General features: G+C 49.8%; 1 protein-coding gene across 4 annotated transcripts in view; it reads left to right on the top strand.

Annotated features, from left to right (window-relative positions):
* Positions 1 to 14,651, top strand: part of GAS7 (growth arrest-specific 7) — a 234,910-nt gene that overhangs the window by 144,017 nt on the left and 76,242 nt on the right. For all 4 annotated transcript variants that reach the window (XM_011973163.1, XM_011973162.1, XM_011973164.1 and 1 more), the window contains one exon: positions 12,668 to 12,748. In XM_011973163.1, coding sequence (XP_011828553.1) covers positions 12,668 to 12,748 — 81 coding nt within the window. The remainder of the gene's footprint in view (positions 1 to 12,667; positions 12,749 to 14,651) is intronic.

Below are 14,651 nucleotides of genomic sequence, written 5' to 3'. Positions count from 1 at the left end.
ACACACACACACACACACACACACACACACACACACACATAGTCTTCTTACTTTAGTTTCATTTTTCAGAGTGAACCAGCATCAAATGCTTCATGTGTATTCTTTCGGCACATTTGCCTTACATACACAAGCACAGACATTTTATTTGCACCCTTTTTTTAAAGTGAGAACCTTTTATACACGTAGTGTGTTTTGGAGCCTTTCACTCCAACAGTCATGCACTTCAGGAGCTCCGCAGAACGCCACCCTGTCAATACATCATTGTCCCCTGTTGGCGAACATTTAGGTTACTTCCCAAGAGTCTTTTCCCTCTAATGAAAAGTGCTCCACAGAATACCTTCATACTTACATTATTGCACACCTAAAACTGTCGTTAGGTCAAAAGACACGTGCATTTGGGCTTTTGACGGATGTCTCCAAATTGCCTTTCACAGAGAGGCATTCCCACCTGTTTCTGCAGACTCTGGTTAAATAGGGGTTATCAGTCACAAAGGAGCTTCTTTATCCCATGGGTGGAAACATAGTGTCTTACAGTCTTAGCTTGTATTTCTCCAATTTTGAATGAGAACGAGCATCTTTTTTTTTGGTTATTGATCATTTGCAATACAGGTGTCTGTAAATCACCTGTATGTGCTCTTTGCTCTTTTTAAACTGGGCTGCTGACTGATCGGTAGTTCGTATGGCGTGAAGGGAATAGAGGCTTTATCTGTCTCCCTGGCCGCCTTCTTGGTCTGTCCCTCTGTCTCTTTATCTTTGTTTTAATCTACATGCATATACACGTGTATCTTGAAAAATCAGCTATTAGCCGTGTTACTGAACGTAATTCTAATAGTTGCTTTGAGCTGTGTCCTCATTCATTCATCAAACAATTGCTGAGTGTCCGTGGTACCCGGGAGACAGGTCCACATTTGTTCAATACAGTCACAACATCTGAATACATCTGGTAGGAGGGATGGGTATGAAAGGGGATGTAGCTGAGGCAGAACGTGATTATTCTTCCAGCCATCCTGTTAGCTCCCTAGGGCAGAGACGATGCTGTGAGCCCCCCTGCTGCTCCCCAGTGCTCAGAAAGTCTGAATGAATTGACAAGGAGCATAGCACTGCACTGTTAGGTCACCTGGACTCTTCCGGTGCCATGCCACAGTGAGAATAGCTGGCTGCCCCAGCTCTGCTGTCCCTGTCAGCTCTAAACACCTGGGAACATGATTGCTTAAAACTTGTCTTTCCTGTCCTGTAACTCAGGACTTGGCCCTCAGGGGCTTAAGATAAGACTTTGGGAAGGAGGCCAGGCCCTGCTAGAGGCACCTCCCCCACTCTTGCTGCCTGTGCCCACACATTGGAACCTTTTCCCTCTGGGTGTCCCTCACTGCAGCACTCACTGCTTTTGTGCCTTCTCCTTTCTCCTCATCTTCACCTATTCTAGAAAGACTGAGGACTCAGTCATGCTCATGGACTTGTGGCAATCTCTTTTAATTCATATAGCACCCCTGGGAACTCAAGTAGCAAAGACCAATGTCAAAGCCACGGCTCTTAGAAGGTTTTGGGGAGTTCCTTAAATTACTCTACATTGCTACCATGTATCTTGCCTGATCCTAAGTCTAACCCACCCCCTGGGGCTGTTGTCTGGGTCCGGGTGCCTCCTGATCCTTGGCTGGGTTCCATGACTCTCCTACTATGGAGTATACTAGTTAGTTTTCCCCGCATGTGGTTAGTCACTGAGATCGCTTGGTAAAAATGATGATTTGAGTTCCTCCCAAGCTACTCAACCAGAAGCTCCAGGAGTGAGGTCTGGGCATCGGTATTTCTAACAAGTGACCCCAGTAGTTCTGGTGAGTAACTGGATTGGGAAATGAGACTAGAGCTTTGCCAAACACCTGTGCTTAGGTTCTGGATCTGGAACATCCAGGCTTTGGATTTGATAAAGTTTCTTCTCAGTTTCTCAACCATAAGATGGGAATCATATGTATGAGCTGGCGGTAAGTTACCAGCACCTGTTGTCTCGGTGACAAGACACATTTCTCCAACATTGCAGTCAACTTTCCTTGCCCTTCAACCCAAGTTTGGGTCAGTGATCTTCTTTTATTTATTTATTTATTTTTATTTTTTTGTTTGAGACGGAGTCTTGCTCTGTCGCCCAGGCTGGAGTGCAGTGGCCGGATCTCAGCTCACTGCAAGCTCTGCCTCCCGGGTTTACGCCATTCTCCTGCCTCAGCCTCCCGTGTAACTGGGACTACAGGCGCCCGCCACCTCGCCCAGCTAGTTTTTTTTGTATTTTTTAGTAGAGACGGGGTTTCACTATGCTAACCAGGATGGTCTCAATCTCCTGACCTCATGATCCGCCCGTCTCGGCCTCCCAAAGTGCTGAGATTACAGGCTTGAGCCACCGCGCCCGGCCGGTGATCTTCTTTTAAATGCTCATGGATTCCCAGTGTGTTTGCACGGGTCTACACCCTGTAAGGAGGCTGGTAGATCAGGGACCCTAATGAGAATTGAGAGACAGGCTTGGACAGCTCCAGGCAGCACCCCCTACTCCCTGTGACCCTTCGAATTCCTTGGCGATTCCTGGATTCCTGGCCCTGCTCTTTCACAGGCCCTCTGTGCAGGCTGGAGCCAGACCAGAGCTTGGTTCTGGCAAATGTCAAAGGGCCCCACTAATGGGACCTCGGCTTCATCCCATCAGTAACACAGTTTCTGTATCGTCTGTGAAATGGGCACAGGAGCCCCTGCTTTCCATCGAGATTGTAGGGTTGTCCTAAGAATTTTGTAAGCAGCTGTGAGTGGGAAGTTGGGGACCACTCATAGTGATGTCTCCCTAGTTAACTAAGGGATAGCTCGACACCACAGCAATGCTAAAGGTGGCATTCTAGCCCCCTCTTCACCCCTAGTACCCCTCTTTTGGGAGATGTGCTCCTTGTAGGCATCAAAAGGAGGGGTGAGGCAGGGAGCCAGCTTCTGGGGTAGAAGTTGGGAAGTAAAGAAGAGGAAGGAAGGAATGGAGGTGGGTTTGGTTTTTTGTTTTGTCTTATTGTTGTTCTTCAGTGTCTGTGTCAGAAACTGTGCTGAGAGCTGTATGTACCTCACTGAGTCCTGTACTCAACACTAGGAAGCTGGGACCCCGGTACTGCTATCCCCCACTTTACAACAGGGAAACCGAGGCTGAATAACACGGTCATTGTTAAAAAGAATAGATCTGGGGTTTTTGAACACCTCTCTGTGAGATGCCAGCGTCAGAGCTCTTAATAAGGGATTCTCAGACCTGAGAGTATACCAGAATCACCCAGAGGGCACCCAACAGGTTCCAGCTAATGCTGATGCTGCTGGTCCGGGGACCATACTTTGAGAACTACTGCCCTGGATGATCCAGTCTGGCCCCTGTTACCTCTGACCTCATCTTCTTCTATTTCCCCCTCCCCCCAATTCCTCTTCAGCCACACTAGCTTCCTTGCTACTCTCTGTGATGAAAGTCGTGCTTCCGCCTCAGAACGTTTTTATTTTATGTTCCCTTCATTTGGGATTCTCTTCCCTCAAATATGTGTGTGTCTTGCTCCTTCCCTCTGTGATAGGAGCCTTCCAAGATGGCCCCCAACACACTCACCTCCTGATACACCCTTGTGTCATCCCTTCCCACCCTCCCTCCTGGGTGGTCCATGAGACTGATAGATTCTGACAGTCATGATGGAGTGTCATTTTTGAGACTAGGTTATACGAGACATTGTGCCCTTTGCCTTGCTTCCCCTTGGCTCGCTCACTCTGGGCAAAGTCAGCAGCCATATTGTGCAGAGCCCCCTGGCAAGGAACTTTGGCTCCTGCCAGCATCCTTAGGGCGAGCTTTCTTACAAGTAGCTCTTCCAGCCCCAGTCAAGCCTTCAAGTGAGGCAGTGCCCACTGATGTCCTGATCCCAACCTCATGGGGGAACCTGAGGCAGAATTGCCCAGCTAAGCCACTAAAACAATATGAAATAATGAACATTTGATGTTTCCAACTGTTAAATTGGGGGTAATTTGTGATGTAGCAATAGATACATAGTGCATTTCTCTCAGATCTTTATTCTGTGTTCCTTTTTTGATGAGACCTTCCCTGGCCATTCTTAAATTACAGCTTCTTTCTAATAACACTTTCTATCCCCCTTCCCTGATTTATTCTCCTTAGTGTGTACCAACAGTTAACCTGATATGTTTTGCTTATTTATTGTCTCCTGGCACAACTCCCTCCCCCAGTCCCATTAGAAAATCTTTAAGTTTTCCCTTATGGAAAATGTTATACACATACACATTTTATACACATGTGCATGTGTCTAAAATTAATTTAAGATTGAATGGCATAATGACCACTAGAATTTAATCTGAGGGAGGAGGAGTTTAACCAATTATATTTCCTGCAATATAACCCCGTGTCCAGGGCAGTGCTTGACACAGAATAGGCCCTCAAATAAGTGTTGAATGAATAATAATAATATTCATATTGAGGATGGTTCTCAAAAGGTGGTTTATAGATTAAAATACATTGTTTTGCTGCAACTCCCAGAGTCCCAGCCTAGAGCTCAGACATGGTGAGTGTGGCCAGAAAATGGGGGTCTTTGTTGTCAGACCAAGTTCCAGAGATGCCACTTCTCACTGAGGCCTCAGTTCCTTCCATTAAAAGTGGAAATGGGCTGGTCACGGTGGCTCACGCCTGTAATCCCAGCACTTTGGGAGGCCGAGACTGGCAGATCACGAGGTCAGGAGATCGAGACCATCCTGGCTAACACGGTGAAACCCCATCTCTACTAAAAACTACAAAAAAATTAGCCGGGCATAGTGGTGGGCGCCTGTAGTCCCAGCTCTTTGGGAGGCTGAGGCGGGAGAATGGCGTGAACCCAGGAGGCGGAGCTTGCAGTGAGCTGAGATCACGCCACTGCATTCCAGGCTGGGCGACAGAGCAAGACTCCGTCTCAAAAAAAAGAGGAAATGACAGCACCTATCTCATAGGTGTTTCGTGACCATTGAAGGAGATGCCAGATGTGGAGGGGCTTGGCGTGACTAGGCGTAAATGGTTCTTCAGAGATTAATCGTTTCTTTCCTGTAGAGAAACTGTGGTTGTGATTTAAATATCATTTACTTTTTTTTTCTTTTTTTGAGATGGAGTCTTGCTCTGTCGCCCAGGCTGGAGTGCAATGATGCGATCTCTGCTCACCGCAACCTCTGTCTCCTGGCTTCAAGCAGTTCTCCTGCCTCAGCCATTTACTTTTAAGAGGGGATTTCAGATGTCTTGTAGCAATGACTGTACTAGAAGGCATTGAAAAGCCAGAGATGGAGGAAACTCTGGTGCAGGGGAGGGGACCAGGTCTCTGAACTGCTGCTGTTGTATTGGCCAAGGGAGATAAGCAGGGGCCTCCAGGAGAATGTGAGCTGATTGCAAATTCTACGTCTGCCTGGGCCAAGGCACTGGGGCTCGCTTGGAGGACAGGGCAACATGACCTGGGGGCAAGCCGGCTTCTGGGTAGGAAGGGACAAGGACTGAGAAACGGAGTGGCAGGGCTGCCATATGTCTAGAAAAACCCAGCCATAGCCCAGGCAGACCCTCCTTGTGAGGACTACAAGGCAAGGAGAGAAGCCATGGGTAGGGAGACCACCAAACCAGGGCAAGGAAGAAAGAAAAGGTGGTGGGAGGGAGGAGGAGATAGAGCAAGTAGCACAGAAAGGTGAGTATAAAGAGAGGCAAAGAGTAAAAGACTGCAGGAATCTCAGATCAAAAGTAAAGACCCCAAAGCCCATTTCCTTCTGCTCTGGTATCTGTGGTTATTTTACCTGATAACCACAGGGGGCAGCAGAGAGCCAGCACAAGCCAAGAAAAGTGGATGAGCCCCAGCAGGAGGCCACTGGGGGCCAGAGGCTTGCAGATGGACCCGTGGCCAATCACCATAACCAGTGACTTAGGTCCAGGGGCTCCTTGTGGCTTTGCCACTGGAGCCTAATATTCCTCATGCAGGCAGAATACAGCCTTGACAAGGGGAAATGAAGCCCGGAAGTGACTATTTAAAATTAATAACTTCTGCCTAGCTCGCTGTTTTTAAATTTTATTATTACTGTTTTAAAGAAGGAGCCTTTGTGCTCTGAAACTCAGATTTACATAATCTTCAACCTTTCAACTAGACTCTAACTTTACAAGTCATTCATTCACTCGCTCATTCATTCATTTATTCATTTATAGAGATGGGGTCTTGCTGTGTTGTCCAGACAGGACTTGAACTCCTAGATCCTCTTACATCAGCCTCCCAAGTAGCTGGGACTACAGGCGTGTGCCACTGTGCCCAGCTCTCTGTATAGGTTTTATTCTATGTAGGGTAGACACTGTCATTTGCTGATGAAAAGATGAACATATTTGTCACTTAGCATTGATGCTAAAATAGTACCTCCCTTAGACTGGTTTCTTCCATGGCCAGTTCATTTGCATATGTTTGGCTCTCTGGGTCTCAGCGGAAGAGATCTGAATGGAGTTCTAGCTACCACTAGGAAAAAATGTGTTTTGTGTGAATTGGGTGGGGTGGGAAGAGGCTCCCCAGAGTACATCTCACTTCTTCCACTCTGACCGCACTGTTCCTCCTAGAGCCTTGGGGGCCTGTGTGGCCATGGCTCTGTTAGTAGAGTCTGAGCAGTCATCTGGGGTGACCTAAGACCGCAGGGATGGACGTCCAGAGAATGCAAAAGGGCCTCAATCCAGCGTCTTTTGAGGCCTGGAGCTGTCGCTTCAGTCTTACCGTGACTTGGTCAAGGAGGCTGGTATGTTGTAAGCAGATGAGGGAGTCCTGTGTTGGAAAAGACCTGGACACGACTTTCTCCCTGTGGGTGGCATGGTCATCTGGGGTGACTTGTCCTGCTGCTGGTGATGTCACCCAGTCAGAGCCCCAGTGGCTCTCTCCAGATGTCTGCGTGGTCTGGCCTGGCCTGGCTCAGCTCCATCCCTGCCGCAGGCTCACAGTGTCTTTGGGTTTTGGATTGGTCAGAGCTCACCAAGACAAGGAAATGGACTGGATTGAGTCCTTCAGGCAGCTACATCGTCCCTGATGGGGCCTATTTGAAGGTTAGAGTGGAGGGATAGGATACTTACGGAGACTTCAACTTACGGAGGGTCTGGGAGTGACCAGGCCAGTGAGGGCAGGGAAAGGGGCCTCCCATTGGGTCCCCACATGGACAGCAGCATTCAGACTGCAGGCCAGCATCCACCTAGGGTTTCAGAGCCTCCTCCTGGAGCCCCCAGAGCTCCTGGCTGCCATCCTGGCTGCCACTGCTGCTGGTAATTCCCTTCACAGGATGGCTCAAGGATGTGGGGCGGGGAGAGGAACAGAGACCAGCAGCTTCTGTGCTAAACAGTCCAGATCTTATTTTGGGTCCACAGTGGTTGGTGGTGGCTCGCAGGTAATAGGCAAACAGCGATGGATGAATGGGTGCAAGGATGGAAAGAGTCGTCAGTGCATGAATTGTGAACCTCCGCTCCAATCAGACGACAAAAGGCAGTGTCTGTGCATCAGCTGGTGGGACTTCCTTTTAAAATAAGGTCAATGGTGTCAGCCACCGAAGGGGTGGTGGCAGCAGCACAAAGGGAAAGTTTTCGGGGACCTTTTTCCTGCTGTGTATTCCTGGAGAGCTGAAGAGCACATCAGGTCGGAATCTCTCTTGTGCTGTCACAACGTCCGTCTTTCTGTTGGCCCATCTGTCCTTGCATCCTTCAGACCAGGTGCCGTATTTGAGAGGGCGAACCGGCCATGGCTTCGGCCCTCAAGGAGATGAGGTGTTAAGGTTAGGATCTGAGCTGTCTGAGGGATGGACAAAGTGCTGATTGCCTACAAAAAAGCTGGATGGAATGCGTGTGTTGGGGGACTTAGGTCAGGTTCTCAAGAAGACTTGAGGCGGATTTATTTGCAGGAGTTTCAGTAGGGTGTGTAATCCTGGGAGCAACCCCTGGGGAAGGAAGGAAGCAGCATTGCAATGCGGCCACCAAGGAGGCCTCGGCCCCTCCATGGGGAGCTCTGAGCTAGGAGGGGCTTTCAGAATTGTTTGATCTGAAACAAGGGGATTGGTGGGCCTTTGATCCCCTCTCACCCCAGTCATAAGATGTGCACCCTGCACCCCTACCCTAGGCATGGCCTTGGTCCTGGCAGCTCTCTTTGGCTAAGGGCAGCGCCCTGAGAGGGACTCAGCTATGAGCCCCTGCAGCCGGAGAGATTTGGGTGGTGCACTGCAGCACCCACTCTAGAGAATCTGGGGAAGAACTCTTTGCAGGGAAGAAGAGCAATCTTGGTAGGCTTCATGGTGGAGGAGACATTTTGGTTGAGACCTGATGAGTGAACAAGGTTGTGATATCCAGGGATGGGGAGCAGGAGGCAGTGAGCGTGAGTGAATACGGGAAAGGCGTATTCAGAGATTGGCGAGAAGTTAACTGGGCCTGAAGTGAAGCCAGTGGGATGTCAGTCTGGATGCAGTCGGGGTTGGGACCCTGGAGCACTTTGCCAGGAGGGCAGTGGACTTCGGAGTTGATTCTGTGTGCCGTGTTGGAAAGGAGCCAGCCAGGGATTTTCGCTGTTGAGTGACCTCCGGTGAAAGCTGGGCTCTAGGGTGACTGGTCCACTAGCTGTGAGTGGATGGATTTCAAGAGGCAGGCAGACTCGCTGTGGAGTGACATGGAGAGGAGGAGAGGAACGTCATGGAGGGGCATCTCCAGACCCTGGGAACCAATTAGATATGAGGGATGGGACATAGGGTGGAGCTGGTGATGGTGAGTGAGCCCTGTCCCTGGATGTCCAGGGGCCACCAGGGAACCCAGGGAACCCAAGAGGAAAAGGTGGAGAGGGGAACCCAGTCTTGACTCTGTGGATGTGAAGGCAACGGTGCGGCCTCTAGGCAGGCCTGATGCAATGGGCAGGAGAGAAGAGAAGTCTCCCTAGGAAGGATCCTGAGGCTGGATGATGCCTCTGCCTCCTGAGGATGCCTGCCCCTCCTGGGGATGCCTGCCCCTCCTGGGGATGCCTGCCTGTCCTGGGGATGCCTGCCTCTCCTGGGGATGCCTGCCTCCTGGGGATGCCTGCCTCTCCTGGGGATGCCCGCCTCTCCTGGGGATGCCTGCCTGTCCTGGGGATGCCTGCCTCTCCTGGGGATGCCTGCCGCTCCTGGGGATGCCTGCCTCTCCTGGGGATGCCTGCCTCTCCTGGGGATGCCCGCCTCTCCTGGGGATGCCCGCCTCTCCTGGGGATGCCCGCCTGTCCTGGGGATGCCCGCCTCTCCTGGGGATGCCCACTTCGCTGCTTTTGCTCATCTAAGCTCCACCAGGCTTATCTCTTGTTTTATTTAATGCTGGGATAGCACATACCATGTGCCCAATGTGATCCTAAGTGCTTTGCACAGGTGAACCCAATTAATGCTCTTTCCCACCCTGCTTAGGTACCATTTTCATCCCCATTTTATAGTTGAGGAAAACAAAATACAGAGTTCAGGTGAATCCAGAGGTCACCCAGCTTATGAATGGCTGATGACGTGGGCCCTAAGCAGGGCAGTGGTCTTTGAAGTAAGTTCTCGAAGGCTTCCTGCTCTTGCCAGCCAGTGCGTCCCTGGGGGAAGCTCCTAAGCCCTCTGGCAGCCTCTCTCCCTGTCACTCCTCATAAAAGACCCTACTACTCTCTTGTTTATGTTCACACCCTCTCTTCTTTCCAGATCACCCTCCGTTCTGTTTTCTCTCCCTTGAGACATGAAGGGACCATATTACCCCCTGTTACGCCTGCCCCTGGAGCCCAGGTTCACGAAACCCAAACCATGAGCCTTAAGACCACCCATCACAGCTAGAAAGCGGGAATATTGGGGCCTAAGAGACCAAGTAGCTGAACCTCTTTGTTTTGGATGAAGCATCAGAGGACCAGAGGGATGGTGTGATCTGCCTAGGGCTGCACGGTCGTGTAGGAGCCAAGTTGAGTCAAGAACCCAGTTTTGTTTTTATTGTTTGAAACAATTGAATTTTCAGTAATAGGATTTTTAACTAATGTTATAGCCTCATGTCAGACTAACTTTAAAAATGACTTAGCGCTAGAGGAATGTATGTGGGCCTTTGGTCTTGATACAGTATCTCCCTTGGATGGATACCTTATTGAAATCATTTTACATAGGAGGAAACTGAGGCATGGAGAGTAAGTAGCTTGGCCAAGGATAGTGGTGGTGAGAGGCAGAACTGGATTCAAACCTAGGCAATCTGGCTCTAGAATCACCGCACTAAACAGAGCCTAACCACTTTGCTATACTGATTTTGGAAAGATTTTTAAATTTATTTTTATTTATTTTTATTTATTTATTTATTTTTTTTTTTTTTGAGACGGAGTCTCGCTCTGCCGCCCAGGCTGGAGTGCAGTGGCCGGATCTCAGCTCACTGCAAGCTCCGCCTCCCGGGTTCACGCCATTCTCCTGCCTCAGCCTCCCGAGTAGCTGGGACTACAGGCGCCCACCACCACACCCAGCTAAGTTTTGGAATTTTTTAGTAGAGACGGGGTTTCACTGTGTTAGCCAGGATGGTCTCGATCTCCTGACCTCGTGATCCGCCCGTCTCGGCCTCCCAAAGTGCTGGGATTACAGGCTTGAGCCACCGCGCCCGGCCTATTTTTATTTTTACTTTATTTTATTATTGGTATGGAGTCTGTCTCTATCGCCCAGGCTGGAGTGCAGTGGTGCAGTCTCAGCTCCCTGCAACCTCTACCTCCTGGGACCAAGCGATTCTCGTGCCCCAGCCTCCTGAGTAGCTGGGATTACAGGCACGTGCATCACGCCCAGCTAATTTTTGTATTTTTAGTAGAGATGAGGTTTCACCGTGTTGGCCAGGCTGGTCTCGAACTCCTGACCTCAAGTGATCCGCCCGCCTTGGCCTTCCAAAGTGCCGAGATTACAGGCATGAGCAGCTGTGGCCAGTCTATTTTTATTTTTTGAGACAGGATCATGTTCTGTCACCCAGGCTGGAGTGTAATGGTACAATCATGGCTTATTGCAGCCTCGACTTCCCGGGCTCCAGTAATCCTCCCAGCTCAGCCTCCCAAGTAGCTGGGACCACAGGCACGTGCTACCACACCTGGCTAATTTGTGTATTTTTGGTAGAGATAGGGTTTCACCATGTTGCCCAGGCTGGTCTCAAACTCCTGAGCTTAAGCAATTCACCCACCTCAGCCTCCCAAAGTATTGAGATTATGGGCGTGAGCCACTGCGCCTGGACAGATTTTGGAAAGATATTCACAAAAATTGATACGTGAAAAGAATCTACAGTTTGGTTTTGTCTTATTTTAAAGAGGAACATATGCTTAGAAAACCAGTCAACATACGGATACCAAAATGTTGATGGTGATGACCTCTGAATGGTGGGATGATGGGTGATATTTATTTTTGTGTGTTTTCTTGCATTATCAAATGTATATAGTGAGAAAGTATTATTTTTATCACTAGATAACTTCATAAGAAGCCTCTGTGCACGGCAATGAAATGGGTAAAGTGGTGTTTGGGGGACAATACTGTAGTTGCAGTATTAGTTCTCTCTCTCTCTCTTTCTCTTTCTTTCTCTCTTTCTCTCTTCCTCCTCCTCCTCCTCCTTCTTCTTCTTCTTCTTGTTCTTCTTCTTCCTCTTCTTCTTCTTCTTCTTCCTCCTTTTCCTCCCTCCTCCCTCCTCCTCTTTCCTCCTCTTTCCTCCCCTTTCTTCCTCCTTCCTCCTCCTTCCCCTCTCTCTCTCTCTCTCTCTCTCTCTCTCCTCACTCTGTCTCTCTCTCTCTCACACACTCTCTCTCGTCTCACTCTGTCTCCCAGGCTGGAGTGCAGTGGCACAATCTCAGCTCACTGCAACCTCTGCCTCCCAGGTTCAAAGATTCTCCTGCCTCAGCCTCCCAAGTAGCTGGGACCACAGGCACGCACCACCACGTCTGGCTAATTTTTGTATTTTTAGTGGAGACAGGATTTCACCATGTTGGCCAGGCTGATCTCGAACTCCTGACCTCAAGTGATCTGCCCACCTAAGGCCTCCCACAGTGCTGGGATTACAGCTGGGAGCCTCCGTGCCCGGCCGGTTTTCTTTCTGATCAGAGCCGGTAGCCGGGCATTGGAAGGAGGAAGAGGTGACCAGGCAAATTCAGCAGTTACAGCTCAAATGAGACTTAGAACTCCGAAATCAGGAAGAAACTTGGAAGTCACCCCAGGTGGCAGAGGGCCCCTGTCTCTTTACGAAAGCCAGTGTTCTTTCGTCTGTGCTTTGGAGTTTCAGGTAACAGTGGACATTCAGGGAGAAATTCCTAGTTGGCAGCTTCAGGGCTCCAGGAGAAGAGTCTAGAGCCTCGAGACAGAGTGGGGGTGGATGAAGAGGCAGGTTGGGGCAGAGGATGTTTCAGAGGATCTTGACCTCTCAACAGGAAGTCCAGCTCCTTCTGGCCCCAGCTTCATCGAGAAGGAACCCCAGCAAAAAGCAGCTCTGGTCATGGGATGGTGGTGGGCGGCAAGGAGCAGGAAGGGAGATGGATGGATATGGGAGCAGAAAGCAGGGTCCTGTCTGGCCAGAGCTGGGGAGGAGGGCGATTGACTATCTCTATTTTCTCCAGCTCTGACCATCTCCTTCTGCTCTGTGAAACTCCGGTTCTGCCCTGTGGCATTCTCAAAGTGATTTTCTTTGTTGTTCTTTTACCAGAGACCACCTGGGAACGTCCCAGCAGTTCTCCTGGGATTCCAGCCAGCCCTGGCTCTCACAGGAGCTCTCTGCCTCCAACAGGTAATGTCCAATATCTGCTTTGGGGCAAGTGGGAGGGCCCTGACACCACCTTCAGTGGAGAGGCTGAGATTATAGGTCCTGGGTCTTAAACCTGGCTGATGTAGCAAACCCAGGGAGGGGTCGGGCCTGGGGGGGTGGTCCATAAGGCCTGCTGCCAAACAGGTTGTAGTCTCCGTGGCAGTGCCAGCAGCAGCTCTGGTGGCCTCCTGCGCACTCCTCATCAGGCGCTTAGCAGGAGGAGGTGGCTGGGGAAGGTGAGGTATCAGAGTTCTTTCCTGTCTGTCAGGGGCAGGAAGACCTGAAGTGTGGACAGAACTGCTCTATGTGGCTCTTGTGGACATCACAGAGTACAAGCTAAAAGGAGGCAGACGTTTACAAGGCAGCTTTCAAATAAAACACCTGAAACAGTATGAGGGAGACCTTGTGAGGGTGTGAGTTCCCCATCTGCAAAGGTAATCAAGCAGAGACAGTCAAGATGGACATACTTTTTTGTTTGTTTTTATTTTGAGATAGAGTCTCATTCTGTCACCCAGGCTGGAGTGCAGTGGTGCAATCTCAGCTCACTGCAACCTCTCCCTCCCGTGTTCAAGCAATTCTTGTTTCTCAGCCTCCCGAGTAGCTGGGATTACAGGTGCGCACCGTCACGCCCGGCTAATTTGTGTATTTTTAGTAGAGACGGGATTTCGCCATGTTGACCAGGCTGGTCTTGAGCTCCTGGCCTCAAGTGATCCACCCGTTTTGGCCTCTCAAAGTGCTGGGATTAAAGGTGTGAGTCACCGCGCCAAGCTGAAATGGGCATTCCTATAATAGGTGGAAGGTTTGTCCAGGGGGCTCTTGGGAGACACCTAGGTCTGAGATTCTGGAAGGCAGGTTATGGGATCCATCAGCAGGGAGAACAATATCTGTTTTCATGTGGCTTTTGAAAATGTTACCTCCTCCAAGAAGCCTTCCCTGACCACTCAATTTAGAGCCCTCACCCAGTCACTTTAGATCACAGCCGCCTGCTGTTTTAACACCCCCAGCATCCTGTTCCTAGTTGATCTTCACTCTCCCATGCTAGACTGTAAGCTCCCTGAGGGCAGGGACTTGTCTGTTTCTTTTGTGGTATCTTCAGTCCCCAGAGCCTGGCTTCCACGTTGAGCTAATTTACCTGTGTCTCCACCATCCTATGGTGTGTGAAGCACACTTGTTGGTTTTCGACTTCAGGAGTCAATCTGGCAGCAGAGCATGAAAATCAAGGGTGTGGTTGGGGCTGGGAATTTAATCTTTAATGCCTTGAGCGTGACAGTCTCAGCTTCTGTGGAAGGGAGGTGAGGGCCTGCGTAAAGTTCTCAGAAGAAAAAGTAATCCCTGGTCTGAATAGTTTACCTGAAGCAGCACAGGGGAACCACAGGAAGGACCAGAGGTAATCACAGGACTCTGGAATACTGGATCGGAAGAGGGAGGCGGGACGCAATGCGAGTGGCCAGATCCTCACCTTTCAGAGCAGGGAGTCTTTGGATATTGTCTGCCATTGAGACCTGAAGACGTGAAAGAGCACATTCAAAGCGTATTGCTTAGGCATATGACAGCTGCCAGCAGAAGAGCTCAAAACTGGAAATGATGGGAAAATATTACCTCTAGAAAATCAGCCGAGGTGTGGGAGAGGTGATATGAACATGGGTGTTTTCTATCAAAAATTATTTTAGGCTTTCAAAAGCATTTTCTTTATATTATTACTTAAATTTTTTTAAAAATTAAGAAAGGAACCCCCTTGTGGGGGAGGGACATGGGGCAGCCATGACGGATTTCCTAGGGAGACAGTGAGTGCTGCCGTCTCAGACCAAGTCCCCAGAAATGAGCCTGTTCATGCTGTAGCTACCATGTGACAGCAGGCAGTTCTGAGCCCACTGGCTTCTCTTTC

The sequence above is a fragment of the Mandrillus leucophaeus genome, unplaced genomic scaffold (genome assembly GCF_000951045.1).
Source record: "Mandrillus leucophaeus isolate KB7577 unplaced genomic scaffold, Mleu.le_1.0 Scaffold135, whole genome shotgun sequence".
Lineage (NCBI taxonomy): Eukaryota > Metazoa > Chordata > Mammalia > Primates > Cercopithecidae > Mandrillus > Mandrillus leucophaeus.
This window is presented reverse-complemented; position numbering and strand designations above follow the sequence as displayed.